General features: G+C 53.7%; 6 protein-coding genes across 6 annotated transcripts; 5 read left to right on the top strand and 1 right to left on the bottom strand.

Moving 5' to 3' along the window:
- Nucleotides 1-1,916: 1,916 nt before the first annotated feature.
- On the top strand, nucleotides 1,917-5,060 carry CLAFUR5_20198 (uncharacterized protein; the record flags this gene model as incomplete). Its single annotated transcript, XM_059463035.1, has 2 exons — nucleotides 1,917-2,805; nucleotides 2,866-5,060. 2 exons carry the CDS (start codon nucleotides 1,917-1,919, stop codon nucleotides 5,058-5,060), a joined length of 3,084 nt encoding a protein of 1,027 aa, XP_059318993.1.
- Nucleotides 5,061-7,043: 1,983 nt separating this feature from the next.
- On the top strand, nucleotides 7,044-7,592 carry CLAFUR5_05450 (uncharacterized protein; the record flags this gene model as incomplete). The annotated part of the gene is made up of 1 exon (XM_047904598.1): nucleotides 7,044-7,592. One exon carries the CDS (start codon nucleotides 7,044-7,046, stop codon nucleotides 7,590-7,592), a length of 549 nt encoding a protein of 182 aa, XP_047762012.1.
- A 521-nt stretch (nucleotides 7,593-8,113) lies between these two features.
- CLAFUR5_05449 (uncharacterized protein) lies at nucleotides 8,114-8,815 on the bottom strand (the record flags this gene model as incomplete). The annotated part of the gene is made up of 1 exon (XM_047904597.1): nucleotides 8,114-8,815. The coding sequence occupies one exon, from the start codon at nucleotides 8,813-8,815 to the stop codon at nucleotides 8,114-8,116; it is 702 nt and encodes a 233-aa protein (XP_047762602.1).
- A 989-nt stretch (nucleotides 8,816-9,804) lies between these two features.
- On the top strand, nucleotides 9,805-10,125 carry CLAFUR5_05448 (uncharacterized protein; the record flags this gene model as incomplete). The annotated part of the gene is made up of 1 exon (XM_047904596.1): nucleotides 9,805-10,125. The coding sequence occupies one exon, from the start codon at nucleotides 9,805-9,807 to the stop codon at nucleotides 10,123-10,125; it is 321 nt and encodes a 106-aa protein (XP_047762603.1).
- A 634-nt stretch (nucleotides 10,126-10,759) lies between these two features.
- On the top strand, nucleotides 10,760-11,923 carry CLAFUR5_05447 (uncharacterized protein; the record flags this gene model as incomplete). The annotated part of the gene is made up of 2 exons (XM_047904595.1): nucleotides 10,760-10,918; nucleotides 10,973-11,923. 2 exons carry the CDS (start codon nucleotides 10,760-10,762, stop codon nucleotides 11,921-11,923), a joined length of 1,110 nt encoding a protein of 369 aa, XP_047762592.1.
- Nucleotides 11,924-13,017: 1,094 nt separating this feature from the next.
- On the top strand, nucleotides 13,018-15,148 carry CLAFUR5_05446 (Tripeptidyl-peptidase sed3; the record flags this gene model as incomplete). The annotated part of the gene is made up of 6 exons (XM_047904594.1): nucleotides 13,018-13,161; nucleotides 13,213-14,028; nucleotides 14,085-14,188; nucleotides 14,263-14,819; nucleotides 14,871-15,006; nucleotides 15,058-15,148. 6 exons carry the CDS (start codon nucleotides 13,018-13,020, stop codon nucleotides 15,146-15,148), a joined length of 1,848 nt encoding a protein of 615 aa, XP_047762593.1.
- Between the last annotated feature and the right edge of the window lie 35 nt (nucleotides 15,149-15,183).

The raw sequence follows: 15,183 nt of genomic DNA, 5'->3' as shown, positions 1-15,183 counted from the left end.
TCGTCCAGCTGCGTGCGAGCAGTTGGGGACAGGTGTGAATGATGCCGAAGGTTTCCTCGGGAGTTGGTCCTTTTGCTGGAATGGATTGGCTCTGCCTAGGTACGAACTGGTGCCGGTGGGAGTCTAAGCTGTCGTGTTTGCTGCCGAATGTGGCTTCAGTTTTCTCTGGTCGTGACGTGAGTTGGACTAGCAGGTTGATGACTGACCATCATGGCCAGCCATGGCAGGACGCTTCGCAGACCGGGTTATCGCTAGGCGCTTTCGAATTTATGCGGTACATGAGGTGGCAAGGCCCTGCCAGGGCGTCACAGCGAGGTCTGGCCGAACCAACCTGCGTGAAGCGTTAGCGCGCTGCCACTACAGAGCGCAAAGATCAACTTCTTCTCCAGCCGCCGGCACTTATGCCAACAGACCGATGAAAAAGATCGTGGCAGATCACAGGGTATCTCGTCAGAGCGAGCAGGCCGCGCAGGCGGGACCAGACACTTTCATATGGCAGACACCGAAGTGCACTGCTACCAGAAAAGGCCAGCCGTGATCTGTATCGAGGTCTGGAAAGAGGACGCTGGCGAGAGAAGTTAGCATGACAAGTCAAATCAAGGAGACTGCTGCGAGTTTGGTTCGAGATGAAGGACAACATACCATACACGCCCGACTCGACAACCCGCCGAAGCGGAAGAACCATCACACAGTACATCGACCCAACCGCAAGCAAAACTCGTTGCACGGCATGGAAATCTTCTCTGTGCGAGTGGAGAAGGCTGCCCCGTAGGCCTTGCTTTTTCGGACTCAGTCAAACAGCTTCATTCTCCTTACCAGAGGCCGAAAGATGGCAGCAAACGCGGGTTATGTGGCCAACCCAGAGCTCGGGGTCGTCCGCGCACGCATGTGTTGTAAAACTGTTGCGGTGCGGAGGTCGAATGGTGACTCGAGTCCAGATTGCAGGAGGGTTCTTGTACGTTTGCCTTTCTGCCGTGTCTTTGTCTGTCATCTTCTTCGGCTTGCGGGCAATTTCTAGGAGCAGCCGATTCGAGCGGCTCGCTCACAGGAATCAAGCGCACCTTGCGGACCCAACCAGGTCGCACCTGTTCCCTCTTAGAGAGCATAATGGCCCCCTATACCACTTGATATAGGACAGTAAGCCCCGCGACGAGCTACGTCATGCAAACGGGTTGCCGGGCACGTGCATTGAGGTTCATGGTCAAGCACTAGACCTTCCAACAGAGAGACTCTGCGTGGAGGTGGCACCTTGCGCATGCTGATGTCCTGCTGGAATCTTCGAGGTGGTGAAGCTCGAAGACGGTGACCGAAGCTGGGCTTCGGAGCAGGGTGCTAGCAGACTGTTGACACTGAGCTGGACACGCCGAGCTGGGTGGACTTATGCTGTGATGCGCAGTCTCCAGCTCAAGTCGCGTGTGTGGAGGAGAAGGAAGAAGCAGAAAGCTGGCAAGAGACGTTTTTGATGGCGGGTGTCCGCTGCTAGCGCAGCCGAAGCTCCGCCGCAATCTCATTCACATGCAACTCGCGCTAGTGAACCCTGTTCACCAGACAGGGTCTGTGGCGCGCGACGCGGGACTTTGCGCACACCAGCACGAACGCTTCACAGACTCCGATCAAGTCATCATCATCCAACAGAACCAGCTGTCTGTGCATAGCTACAGAACCTTTGACCACGACAAAAATCAGTCCTGCGCGGCCTGCCGTCGAAGCGCCTTGCGACGCGGCTCAAAGCGGCGATTCGACCGCACTAATTCGACACATGCGAATGTTCCGTACGCGCACGCGCTCGCAAAACTTGCCCATTGGCTCCACTCTCAACAAGATTCTTGTACCGCAAAACACCAGCACCACCACTTTTCTCTGGAGTCAAACACCTTTACCACTACCACTGCCATCAGCATCAGCACCCACACAACATGGCTTCTCAGCAGGACCGCGCAAATCTACTCGAGAGCATCAATTCCCTGAAGCCGAATGCCTTCGAAAGTCTGATCCCGCGTCGCATCGCGCTACAAGATACTCATGGCAACAGATTATTCCCTTACGCCCATCCTGCCGACATTCTTCAGGCCTTCGCCGATATCCTCCTTATTTGGGCTGACGAGAAGACAAATCAAGACTTCATGAACGCATTTTTGACCGAGTACAGCAGAAGACGCGCAGACTCCAACGACCCACACAAAGACGTCAAGCACATCATCGCGCAAGATATTGAGCGCGCCAGTGTCTCCCTCGGACGAGAAGAGCCACTCAAGGATCCGACTACCGCATCAGCCTCAGACTCGAATGTTGTCAACACAGCAAGGGCAGTGCAATCTGCCGCGGCATCGGGCAGTAGTGGAGAAGTAGATGACAGTGGTGAGAGAAATGGTGCGTCGAGCAATGGAACTACATCTTCCCCAGCTGCAGGCGCTGCAGGCGCTTCAGACGTGCTGATCGGCCCCGATTCTGCTGTTGAAGGCATAGCGTCCACAAGCAACGCCGAAGTACCTCTACATGAAGACTCGGATGGAAGTGGTGGGAATGCCGGGCAAGAGAACGAGGAAGACATCATCGACTATGGCGATCACTCGGAGCCGCTGATTGACCCCAGTGACGATACCGCTCGAAATGGTGCTGAGCTCAATGTCGCTGATGTGGAGTCACAAGGGGCAGCTGGAAGGCAAGAACAGTACACAAGTCAGATGTACAGCACCGAAGATGCACAAAAGGAGGAGATATTCGACGAAGACATGGCAGGCGAGCGGGACGGCGAAGATCCTCTGCAAGAGATACTCGCAACAATCGCAAGCGTGATACCAGGCGGTATAGCATAACTTCTGCCAGCAGAGCTATGGCCTGGTCGCGACGGACCTTGTGGTACAGACCCAGAGCAGTTGTCGGACGCGGATATCCTCGTCGATGGCATGAACTTCGCGCAGAAGTGGCATGGCAAACACAATCCTAAGACCCTCCGTGGAGCGCTACGAGCTGCTGCGCGGACCCGACAGAAGACCTTGGGTGCAAATGCCCCAATTCCGGTCGACCTCGATGGATCTGACATCAAAGTAGCCGACGAGCGTCTCAAAATGATCGCTCCGACTGTTGACCAGACGAGCTCCGTGGATCATGCAGTCTCGGATGATGCGGCGTCTGAAGTTGATATCACCAGCGCAGCCAATGCAAACATCGCTGAAGGCCCACATGAGGGTGTGGCAGCAGTCTCCAATGATGCGGGCCAGGGACATCACGATCCTACTGACCCGGATCCGAGCAGCGCCTGTAGCGCCTCCGGCGAGGCTGGCTCAGCGTCTAGTCAGCAGTCTGTGGACAGCCATGCACCCTCAGACTCGCATACCAATGTCGATATGGCCGAAGCCTTGCATATCGGCGACAGCCATGCGGAAAGCGACCATGATCATATCCCGGACAATATTCTCCAAGCCACACCACCACAGCCTGTACCAGCGCAGGCCGGTAATATCGCGGCCATGGGCAGTGAGCACGAGAGACAGGGTATCCAGGAAGCTGCAGGGCATGGTCTTGGTGGTGCTTCTCAAAACCACCTTCCCTTCCCTGAAGAGGCTACACTGCCCAATGTCACCAGCAACCAGCCAGGCAGTTATGGCCTCAGCTACATGGCTGATGTTGCCTCCAACGGACTAGCATCATCAACAAGCGCCGCCCAAAGCGATGGCATATCGTCGCGCGACCTAAATGTACTTGTTGAACCCACGCCTTCTCAAGAGCTACGTGTCGAGAGTATGGGGGCTACGGGTGCGGGAAGTGCGAGTGTGGATGTACTCGACGATAGCTCTGCGTCGAGTGAGGCTGCTGCCAATCATACTGCTGTCACCATGGTTGAGATCACCATGTCGGCGTACTGTGTCATTTCAATGCCAACGGCCCGACCTCGATCGATGGGCTCAAAAATGCGCAGGGTAAAGAAGCAAGTACGTCCAAGACGCCAGGCCAAAGTCGCCGCGCGACAACAAATATTCGATTTGGGCCTGGCGTGGGTCCGGTTCAAATATGCGCTCGCAACTATGGGACACTTCGCGACCCTCTACAATCGTGGTCAAGGCATTTACAAACCGAGCCTTGTGATAGAAGGCTTCGAGGTGTCGTATCAGCATGACGACTACTACGGCGGTCTAGTTCCTTCGGACATGAAGGCTCATTTCAGGCTCAATAAGTCGAAGTACCTGCTCGACGGCCTTACAGGACACCCAGATGTCACAGCTCGCGCTCAGCAAGACGTCCTCAACGTCGAGAGCAAATGGTGCTCGGTCTTTGATGCTCTGACCAATTACAGGAGAGCTTCATTGCTTGCCGGCAGAAAGACTCGACTTCACACCAACTTCAGCTTCATCGTGCACCATGATGAGACCGGCCTTGAACACTGGCAATGGTGCTGGGTTAGTCCAGTCTCAGGCTCCCAGGTCAAGAACCATCCGTGCTGGCAACTCCCTGCTCTTCGGCCAAACGCGCTTCCTGTCGTGCATGTTGTGCCTGAGACCCTGGATCCAGCTCAACCGACAGACTGGACCTACGCGGGTCATCGAAACGTCCTGGGGTCTCAGATCTTCTTCGACAATCTCGACATCGACAACGAGTACTACAGAAACACACACCTGGACCTTCACTGTCGAAGTCTCACCGACACCTTGATCAAGCTGAGGAAGATTCTGAACAAGATACTTCGGGAGTACCACAAGGTTCATCCAGGCATTCCACGAATCGCTGGCCTCGTGATGAAGTCCAGAGGCAAGTTCGAGTCGCTCGGCTTTAGAGTACAGCCTGGCTTGAAGCCACTTGCCTGGCGACCAGGTATGTTCTTGCCACGACGTCCGTTCTCAAACATTCGTGTGTTGGAGACGAGACTCGACAACCGGTATCAGCACCATCTCACTGGGCTCACCAGTGGTCTGAAGTCTCATGCAGCAAAGGCACGCAAGCTGGGTCACAGTGGGACAGGATACAACGTCATTCAGTTCGGCTACGAGAACATTTCACAAGATGGTGGTTTTCGATCACGCCGTGTACCCACTATTAGACAGTTGAAACTATGCCGGCTGTAAATATGTGCGACAATGACAGAAGCTGGGGTTTTGGGGGCATGCAATGTTGAAATTGGCAGGAAATCGCAATTACTTTGTTCCTGGGTTGCACTTCCGTAATAGCGAGCTTGTACAAAGCACAACGATCGGGTCGTGTAGAAGAAGTGTATAGGATCAGACACCTGTACATGTTTTCATCGTGCTTTCTTAGGATTCAATCGCGTGAGAGAATGTGTACACTGCGGCTTGGACGTTATAGTCCGCTTGACTGTTTCGCTAACCATTCACATGCAAGTGGTGACATCCAGTGAATGTTGCCCACGTGCGCCGGAATGCCGCACACGTCATGTCCGCCTCTAGCGCTTCCCAGAAAAGTTGAAACGATACTTGAGATTCCGTCTGCACTTCACAGTCCACTCACCACCACATGATGTCGGCACCCAATTTCGCGCCACACGGTTTACGCATCAGCCGGTCGCCGCCGTTCAATGGCCCAAGCCAGGAAAGTGCGACACACCCAGCTTCCGGACTATTCTCGCGCATACAACTCGTCGCCACGAGCGTAGCTGCTCCTAGCGCTGAGGCAGACACGAGTGACATGATCGGGCCCTTAGATGGCCGGCGTAGAGGACATGACCACCAGAGCATCGACTCGCGTCCTACAGAAGCACTTGATTCTTGGCACTCTGCGACAACAAGGGAGTTACAACTACAGACACGAGGAGTGCGCGCCTTTCGACAACTTGTGGCAGCAAGACGTCGAGCGCGTGGAGCCCCAAGTCATCGATATCCTGCTCTTGATGTCGGCCCGGATGAGGCCCTGATCGAGTATAGGGATAGTGAGGATGACGAGCAGGTGATATTCAACCACACTCGAGCGTCACGAAGCATATTCAGTACGGTCGAAGATTTCGACGATGACGCCCCACGACAGAGCCCCCCTCGGCCAACCACGTCTGCAGGTGGTCTCCCTGCATATTTGGGCAGCACAGCACTTCCAACAGCCTGCTACCTCGACTTGGACATGGTTCGCATAGAATCATTGGCTTCCGCACGATTGTCCAGGGGGTTCTCGTGCCGCGATGGGCTGATGGGAAAGAAAGGACAGCCCGCGATCGATTGCGGGAGCTGAAGCTGTTGGATCGTGCATGAGAAGTCGGGGTAGTTCCGGTGACTGGGTATGGTCGTCGTATGTATCTTATTGCAAAAAGGTCGTTCGAAGCATGGTTTCAGGCCATTACTTGCTATTCTTCGATTAGGGGTTAGCCATGGAGGGTCTGTTGGTTAATGATGCTGTTCTATAGCTTCGCACATTAGCATATCTGGGTTGATGCTAGAAGACTTTACATAGCCTTATTTCATGGTGGCTCACGTCATTGTCTCACGCCTGGTCTGGATGTGTCAGACATACGTTGCACTTGGGGTGCATTCGCACAGTGTTTGCTTTATCTTCAGATGTTATCTCGATCTATACTTACTTACTCTTGGCCACGGTCACCTCATGGAGTTGCTGCACCGCGGCAGTCTGCAGCCCCTGAAAGTCCATCATGGCCTACGACATTGTCTCCAACAACGCTATTGTTCTCGAGACCCCAGAGAACTCAACAAAGAAGTACTATACATTCATCAGATCAGGTCTTGGCGGCCCTTGAGGGAACATCAATCAATTATCGAACGCAGGTGATATGCCTCAACCCATTGAACTGACATGTCATCTGCCATGAGCTGGCTTCGACCAGCTCGAACAATGCTTTGGACGAGAAGAACATTCACATTCGATTCAACACATAACACATTCATTGCTCCTATAACGCATCTATGCAACACCTCATGAAGACTATATATTCTGACTCCAGGCTGAGGAGTACATTTTCTTCCCAAGCACAACTCTCAAACCAGCAGCAAGTACAAGATCAACCTTCTTTGAACCGACTGCCAAATTAACCACACAAGAGAGCAAGCTTCAAACGCAACCACCCAACACAACCCAAACCCACCAAAGACATGGGTTTACTCGACTCCTTCTTCGGCTCTTCCTCTCGCCGCAGCAACCGTGAGTGGTACGGCCGCTCTTCTAATCACGGCTCCTCCTCAAGACAGGGCTACTCTTCGTACGAGCCATCTTCCTCCAGCCGTCAGCACTCCAGCAACCCGTACAGCGGAGGCAGCTCACGGCGGTACCGCGAAGGCATCTCAGAGCCCTACTACAACTACACCCGCGACGACCGTCGCTACTCATTCGGTCGTCGTGAAGCCAGGAACGAGCAGGTGCACTTCCGCCGACCAGAAGTCGACCATCGCGACTTCTATGGCGGTCGAGTACCAGAGACTGCGCGAGCTCATTACTCGCGTGATCCGTACAGCAGCAGGCATCCCAAGCCATATCACGCTGATCCTCACCGCACTGCTCAACGCGAGCATGAGCGCAACTATCACTACGGTGTTGGGGGCTACGGCAGCAGCAGTAGGGGTCATGGCGGTGGCTTCGGCTACCAGGACCGCTCCGCCGCATCCTATCTCGAGATGGATGGTCGTTACCCTAGATTCCGCTAGGAGTAGTCGGCGAACCAAGCTAAGTAAAAGTTCTGGCAGGTAGTCATGTCTGACATGACACCTGATGAGTCCTTCCAGGCTGGCATTCTTCTTCGAACTACGCACTGATCTCGCTTGAAGGTCTGGAGAGGCATTTTGATGCGTTTTGTACACATAGAGACGCTGGACGTCCGGAGCAGGTAAGGATCTGGCTTGTATAGATATTGGTTTGGGCTAGGGAGTCGTGGGATGGGACCGGATAGGATCGTAATGCAAAAACCGAACTTTCATGTTGTGAAAATCTCTCAAACTGTCTTCTTCCCAAGTGAGGCCGATGTCATGTTAAGCATCGTCCAAGCGAACACGCTGATCGTAGTAAGAAGTATCGCTGGTGATGACTTGGCAGGCATCTCACTTGCCTTGCCTTTTCAGATGAGGATCCGTAGGCCCTGGGGTCATTGGAGCGTGGACTTCATGGCAATCTCGACCGCCGAGCACCCGAACATCATTTTTCATCATTTCTTGGGTGCCCTCAGATAGAACTAATCTGCTCCAATACCGGGGCCTCTCATTTTGACAGGCGGCTCTGTCTGAGCCAGACCAACCGTCGACCGCTCAATGAAGCGTCGACCCTCCTCAGTCCTGCACCCAACGACATGGAACTGCACATTGCCACCTCTACGTCGGTGCAGTACAGCACTTAAACTATGAACGAGTCTGGCGACGCTGAGACTTTGCCAGGTCCACGAATGCTCGAGATCGAAACACACCGTGTGCACTGACAAGTCTCGAGGTAGTCCCGCGATGTTGTCTCTCCAGGCCTTGTACAGGGGCTCAACATGAGGCCCACTGCTTCCATCGCGACTGCAACTACCGCCACGCTCGTTTAGCGTGAGTTGCGAGCCGTCACCGGGTGGAGCCAAAAGCACGAGTCGAATAGCCTTGATGTTGATCCAGGATACGCTATCGTGGGCCGAGAGGTTTCTCTCGTGCAACATTGGACTGGCACTGGCCAAGGCAGCAGGGCTTCGGAAGACCCAGACGATCCGTGGTGGGCTTCCTCCCGAGTATGAGGTTAAGATATCGAGACGTAAGGCTTTGCTGACTCTCAGGAGGCTGTGGTCGAGTGCTGAGATGCTACCGTCTGCGAGAATCTCGATTTGCAACTGCGGTCCACAGACGAGCTGATAGATTTCCTTTCGAATTGAATCGGGTATGTTCAAAAGCGTCGCTTCTCCAGCCATGTTGTAGTGTGTAGATCTGGAATTGATCTGCCGCTGAGACCTGGTGATGTTCGTCAATAGTACTGTTCGCTGTGTTCCCTCTTGTGAGGCAGCAAATATTCGAAGGTCTAAAAACGGAAACCCAGGAGTTGGAAGCTGTTGCTGTGCCCAAAGAGGTTGTATGATGTTGAAAGGAATGGTAGATCCCGCATAGCTCAGCTCAGCTAAGAAAGCTTAGCCCATCCCCGAATGCTTGATGATGCTTATTAGAGTTGTAGGCCTACTGCAGTCTATGCAAAAGCTCAACCTTCTTCCCATCTGTACGAGATTTGGCGTCGATTCCAACAGCATCCTACGGGCGTGCACGCCTGTGTCATTGGATGCTCCCGATATGAAATCGGAAAGCACGGCATCGATCCCAACACAGCAGGCGCACGACGAGTCCTTATTGGCAGGAAGATAGGTCAAGTACCTAAAGGATTACTGTCGAATGATGCCACGGACAGATCTATGTAAGATTATCTGAGCAGTAGTTTAGAGCACCTGGCGAGCTGTGGTATAAAGGTGCCATGGAAAGTCTGCCTCGATGGTAAGTGCACTTCCAAAACAGATATTCCTTCGCTTCCCATACTCGCCTCGACATCCCTTCACAGACACCGACATCTATACCACCACATACTCCCGCTCCGTTGCAGAGAATGCATGTCACCGTACCGCCGCGAGCAACCCAGTGACAATCGTCAACTGGAGCGGCAACAACTGTTCTGGATCAAGCCGACAGTGCACAAACATCGCACGCCACACATGCTGCAAAAGCAGTCGCCGTGACTACAGCTCTTCCAGGTTCATCGGACTTTTTTTCTACGAAACCGAGCTCGGCATTGTCTTGAAGCCTGAAGGATCAACCAAATGTGGGAACATCTGTGAGATCGAACAACGGCGAGCGGATCTGTATCAACGGCGGTTTCCTGGCTCTCAGAGGGTCTCAATGGGTTTCGTGTCTGGATTGTATGTTTGTTGATGGCGGGTCCAGTTCCACTGGTGTCAATGATCAGAGAGATGTTAAGGTCGATGGCATGGAAGCGTTGAAGCAGCAGTACGATGGAGGTGCCGATGGTGACTGTGTTGACAGCGTGGAGCCGGACAAAATGGTTCTGAGCGATGAACACATGTTCAACATCGGACCTGACATTCCCGAGGCCGACGCACAGGCTCTGAACGACTTTCTAGATGCCGATGCATCGATCGCGGACATTCCACCTCATCAGCTGGCCTACGAAGTGGAATCCGAGAGTGTTGCAGAACGCCTGGTCGAGGCGCAGGGGATCTAGAGAGGGGCCTTGTAGCTGAGACGGGATGGTTCGTTGTGCAGGCTCGAGAGCATGACTCTGTTTGGCGATGATGATGCACCTTTGAGGCACGTTGGCTGAGAGTAGGCAAAGACTACGGCAAAGAGTAGAAACCAAATGTCAGCCTGATGCCGGCTCCAACTTCGCCACATGATGGACAGATCTTCCCAAGATTCTAACCAAAATGCAGCATTCACTCCCAGCGAGATAGCCGGAACAGAGCCCGGAGTTCCTGGGACCCTATGCGTTTCCCAGTTATTCCCCAGCCCGAGTCTCGACTGCCGCGAGGAAAGTACGCGGAATCTGGGCAAAGTCGTGATTACTTGTAATGATGCTTGATAATCTTGTGCCTTGGACTCCTCAGTCCAGCCATTTATTCGTATACCTTGGTGATAATCAGGTCAGCTTCTGTTGAATGATCTGCGTCCCTCGAGCTTCACATGATGTGGGTGAATGTGCACGTGGCCCTCTTTAGACACTGCTGTGGCTTCTCTCCCTTCGCGACTTTCCAAAAATCTCACAGATTGCGCCTCTTCTTGCGTTCAAGTCACAACGGTCTTCGAGTTCGACTGCCGCACAATTGTATTTCACCCAGGACACACCGTCAAGTGCTAAGATGTCTGACAGCGGCAGCAGCCATACTCGAGGCCAAGTCTCGCCGGCTGAGGAGACTGTGCAGAGCAGCGAGCATCCCATTCCCAATGACGGCGAGAGCAGCACGTACCCTCAGCAAGAGCAAACATACATCCTGCAACTCGAGCTTGATAGAACAGGCGTACCTGGTCCCACAGTGATCAGAACAGTGCTCGATCCCGATGTCCTGTAACAGCGCCTCACATTCATCCTGTTGCAGCAGAATTTGACCGCCGTTGTCGAACAGATCATCGCTAGCCTCAATCGGACAATCCAGCAGGTCAACAACAAGTACAGCATCAACTGCCCACTGCTCGACAAGTATTCTCGAAACGCGGTGACTATGGCACGACTCGCCATGGCGCCGGTCCAGGCCACCAACTTACGAACGACACTACTGCTGTCAAGTGTGAAGGTGACATTCCAGAACATTCATCTTCCTCCCACAACCCTATCGACTGTCATCAAGCGCCTCGACCACGAGATTCGAATCCGCCTCATGGACAAGCTAGAGAAGAAGAATCAAGACCTGGCGCACCATAGCAAGCTGTTCGATGATTTGCAGGATCGAGCTTGCTGGCTGGACAGATTCATCCGAACGGGTATTGGTGAGCGTATCCTGCTGATGGGAGGGGCTGGACCATTGGCGAGGTTCAACCAAGGCATGTCCTGGCTCAGAACGCCAGAAGGAGTGCCTCAGCTTACTGGCTTCCTTCCCAACCCCGAGGACATGCCACTAGGCGAGGAGTGGCCTGATGATGGCCTGTATCGAGATGAGAATGGCGCATTGATTCCCCTGTGGAGTGATGGGAGAGATCGTACAGCCCAGGAGCTCGTGGTGGAAGTTTTTGAGGCCATGGGACCATGGCCACCGATGCAAGGCGCGCTCACCAAGAAGAAGAAGGCCAGGAGTGTAAACGAGCAGCTCAACTCGGCGGCATCGAAAGTCGATCATGGAGAGAAGAAGCGCATGGCAGCGCAGCGTTTCAATGGCCTTCTAGCCAAGCTCGGACATAGCTCACACAAGATCATCGGCTTTCGAATGATTGCGAAGGACGTGATCGTGCCGCGCTGGGTGGATGTAAAGGACAGAACGGCGCTCGGGTTGCTGAGGGAGCTTGGGTTGCTGATTCGACTCCGTTGGTGACCCGTCGGTATCTGTCGATATCAGGCGGTGCGGAGACTTGACTCATGAGGCGACGACGACATGTATGTTGTAGCTTAATCCATTGTACTCCGCTCTTCGTCCACTGATCCCTTTCTGCATCATTGATCCTGTATTGCAGGTGAGTACTGTCATGAGTCGCTCGAATGGCCTCAAATCAATCGCTTGCTGTTGTGTCGTACCCTTCCTTCACTGGGCTGACCGAAGCGCTCGAGCCGGCTACTGGATACTTCATCTCTCCACTCTGTGCCTGATGAGACTGATCCTAGAACCGCAACACTGGTTGGATGCAGATTGTACATAAGGTATGGAGCCTGGAGGAGCGCCGATCAGGATGTTCGACACGCCGCGACTGCCAAGAATTCCACCGAGGTTCTGCCGACTTTATTGATATCCGATATCCGTACTGTGCCGTCCGAGGTGCTCAGTCCGCCAGCCCTTGCGGACCGGACATCTCAGATCTCCGCACGTAAGACGGCACGTACGCCACCATCTCGCTGGCTGTCCAGGACCGACGCAGCAACACTGCTGGACCAGCGGCACGAAGGCCACACCACTGCATGCCAAGTTGTATCGTGATGGTCGTATGCCATGCGGCCAGCGTACCAAGAATAGAAGCTCGCGAAGCCGGCCAAGCAATTGCTTGAGGGTGGTGTCGATCCACCCACCCCGCCCTCCGTACCTGCGCCAAGGCATCAACCTTGTCTTCACTCTTACCCTTTGCGGAAGGTCCGCTTGCTTTTCATCCTCACGCGAGCCAATAGCTACAGAGCACACACACTTGCCTCGCTGATCATCTTGTAGTTCCTCTGCTAACACTCTGGGCATACCGTACTACTGACCGAAATGGCAGGTAACACTGCAGCTCGACTGCGTGATTGCGGGAAGGTACTCAGGCGACCAAGCATGAGAAGAACGAAATGGCGCTCTTGTCATGTATATCAGGAAGCTTGGAACTCTTGTCTCTTGTCCATAGCATCGCTAACACAGCTCACCTCGAGACTTGACGTTGGGCGTTCTTGTTGTGTTCACTTATTCTTTATTTGCATGAGAAAACTCCGCGGACTCACAGCACGATGAGGACTACTTCGCTGTTCGTCACTCTCGGCGCAAGCCTTGCCTTTGCTGCACCGCTGGAGAAAGAGAAGCGCGCAGACTATGCAGTCCATAACGAGCACCCGGTGCCAGCAGGGTGGGTGAAGCTGAACAAGCCAGATCCTGTGAGTGATTCCACGTACGGCCATCACTAGCCACAGCTAACGTCTGATCAGGCACACACCATTGCTCTCCGCATTGGCATGAAGCAAGGATCCTTTCCCGAACTCGAGCGTCATCTCTACGAAGTCAGCGATCCAAGCCACAGCCGCTACGGCCAGCATCTCAAGCCAAGCGATATTCACGCTCTGACTGCACCACCAGCTCATGCGCTTGATGCTGTTCATGACTGGCTCGAGAGCAGCAACATTCGTCTTGAGGACTTGGAATACACGCCCGCGAAAGACTGGGTTGTGGTGGCATTGCCAGTCTCGCAAGTTGAGGAGCTTCTGGACACCGAGTATCACGAGTACGAGAATGCCAATGGTGACCGTGTGGTTCGCACCACGAAGTACGGGCTGCCCAAGCATCTTCACGACATGATTGATGTCGTTGCTCCAACAAACTACTTCGGCAACCCCTCCAAGCTGAGAGGTGACGGGCACTCTGACCTGAAAAAGCGATCATCTGACTCGATGATCGTCGACCTCGAAGTTGAACCAGCTTCCTCCAGGGTTCAATCGCTTGCTGCTAACGCTGCTGCCGCTCCTGGTAACCTCAGTGCAGTCTGCAACCCAGAGCGAGTAACAAGTCTGTGCCTGCGCACTCTTTACAACACCGTCGACTACACCCCGAAGGTCCCAAAGCTCAACTACGTTGGCACCACGAACTACCTCAACCAGACTCCAATCTACTCTGACTTCAAGATCTGGCTGCAGAAGTACCGCCCGGATGCCGATCCAAACTACCAGTACAGCTACCAGGTGATTGACAACGGCGCAAACAATCAGAGCCCAAATGCCGATATTCTTGAGGCAAACCTCGATGTTCAGGTTCGTGTGATACCTCTGTTTGCCTGATGCCTTTGTTGCAGCTGACACGCATCTAGATGGTTGGCGGCTTTGCGTACCCAACAAAGTTCACCACGTACTCAACTGGTGGTATGCCACCATTCAAGGCGGATTTATTGACTCCCACCAACACGAACGAGCCGTAAGCAAACTGAAGGGTGCTAGGCATCTTCGCGTGTCTGAGACATCTGCTGACCATGTACCCTTTGCTTTTAGGTACCTGACATGGGTGAACTACGTTTTGACCCAGCCCAGTGCTCCACTCGTCATCACCACATCCTACGGCGATGACGAGCAAACAGTCCCGCAAAACTACGCAACAAGAGTGTGCGCCGAGTTCGCAGCCCTCGGAGCACGAGGCGTGACTCTTCTCTTCTCCGCAGGTGACAACGGTGTCGGCCAGGACGGGACCTGCCGGTCCAACGATGGCAAGAACACCTACAAATTTCTACCTTCGTTCCCTGCATCTTGCCCATACATCACCACCGTCGGCGGAACCCGTGGTATCAACCCAGAGATTGTCGCTTTCGATACAGCCAATGGCTACGTTGCTGGAGGTGGATTCTCGGAGTATTTCCCAGCGCCTGTATACCAGAAGGCGGCAGTCAGCAACTACCTCAAGGGCATCGGCAGCTTGAACAAAGGTCTTTACAACCCCAACGGTCGTGCTTACCCGGATATTGCGGCTCAAGGCTACCGGTTCCTCATCACGGCTAACGGCACTGATGCTGCTCTCGATGGCACGAGCGTCTCTTCTCCTGCGGCAGCTGGTGGTAAGTACTATTGAGTGTGAAACGAATATAGCAGCAAGCTGACAGATATAGTCCTTACCAACGTCAACGACGCCCTGCTCGCTGCTGGCCGACCACCTCTTGGCTTCCTCAACCCTCTGATCTACTCTGGTGTGGGTGCCAAGGGTTTCAACGACATTACCCAAGGTAGTGTCACTGGATGTAACACGTAAGTTGTATGCTCAAGATTCTGCCAAAACCCATGCTAACATTGCGGCAGAACTGGCTTCCCTGCCAAGGCTTCATGGGATGCTGCTACTGGCTGGGGTACTCCCGACTTCAAGAAGATCAGAAGCGCTCTCTTCGTCTGATCGTCATGATGTGATGGGTTGACTATCTAAAAATA

This window comes from Fulvia fulva, chromosome 5 (assembly GCF_020509005.1).
Source record: "Fulvia fulva chromosome 5, complete sequence".
Lineage (NCBI taxonomy): Eukaryota > Fungi > Ascomycota > Dothideomycetes > Mycosphaerellales > Mycosphaerellaceae > Fulvia > Fulvia fulva.
Note: the sequence above shows the minus strand (reverse complement) of the source record. Positions and strands in the feature narration are given on the sequence as shown.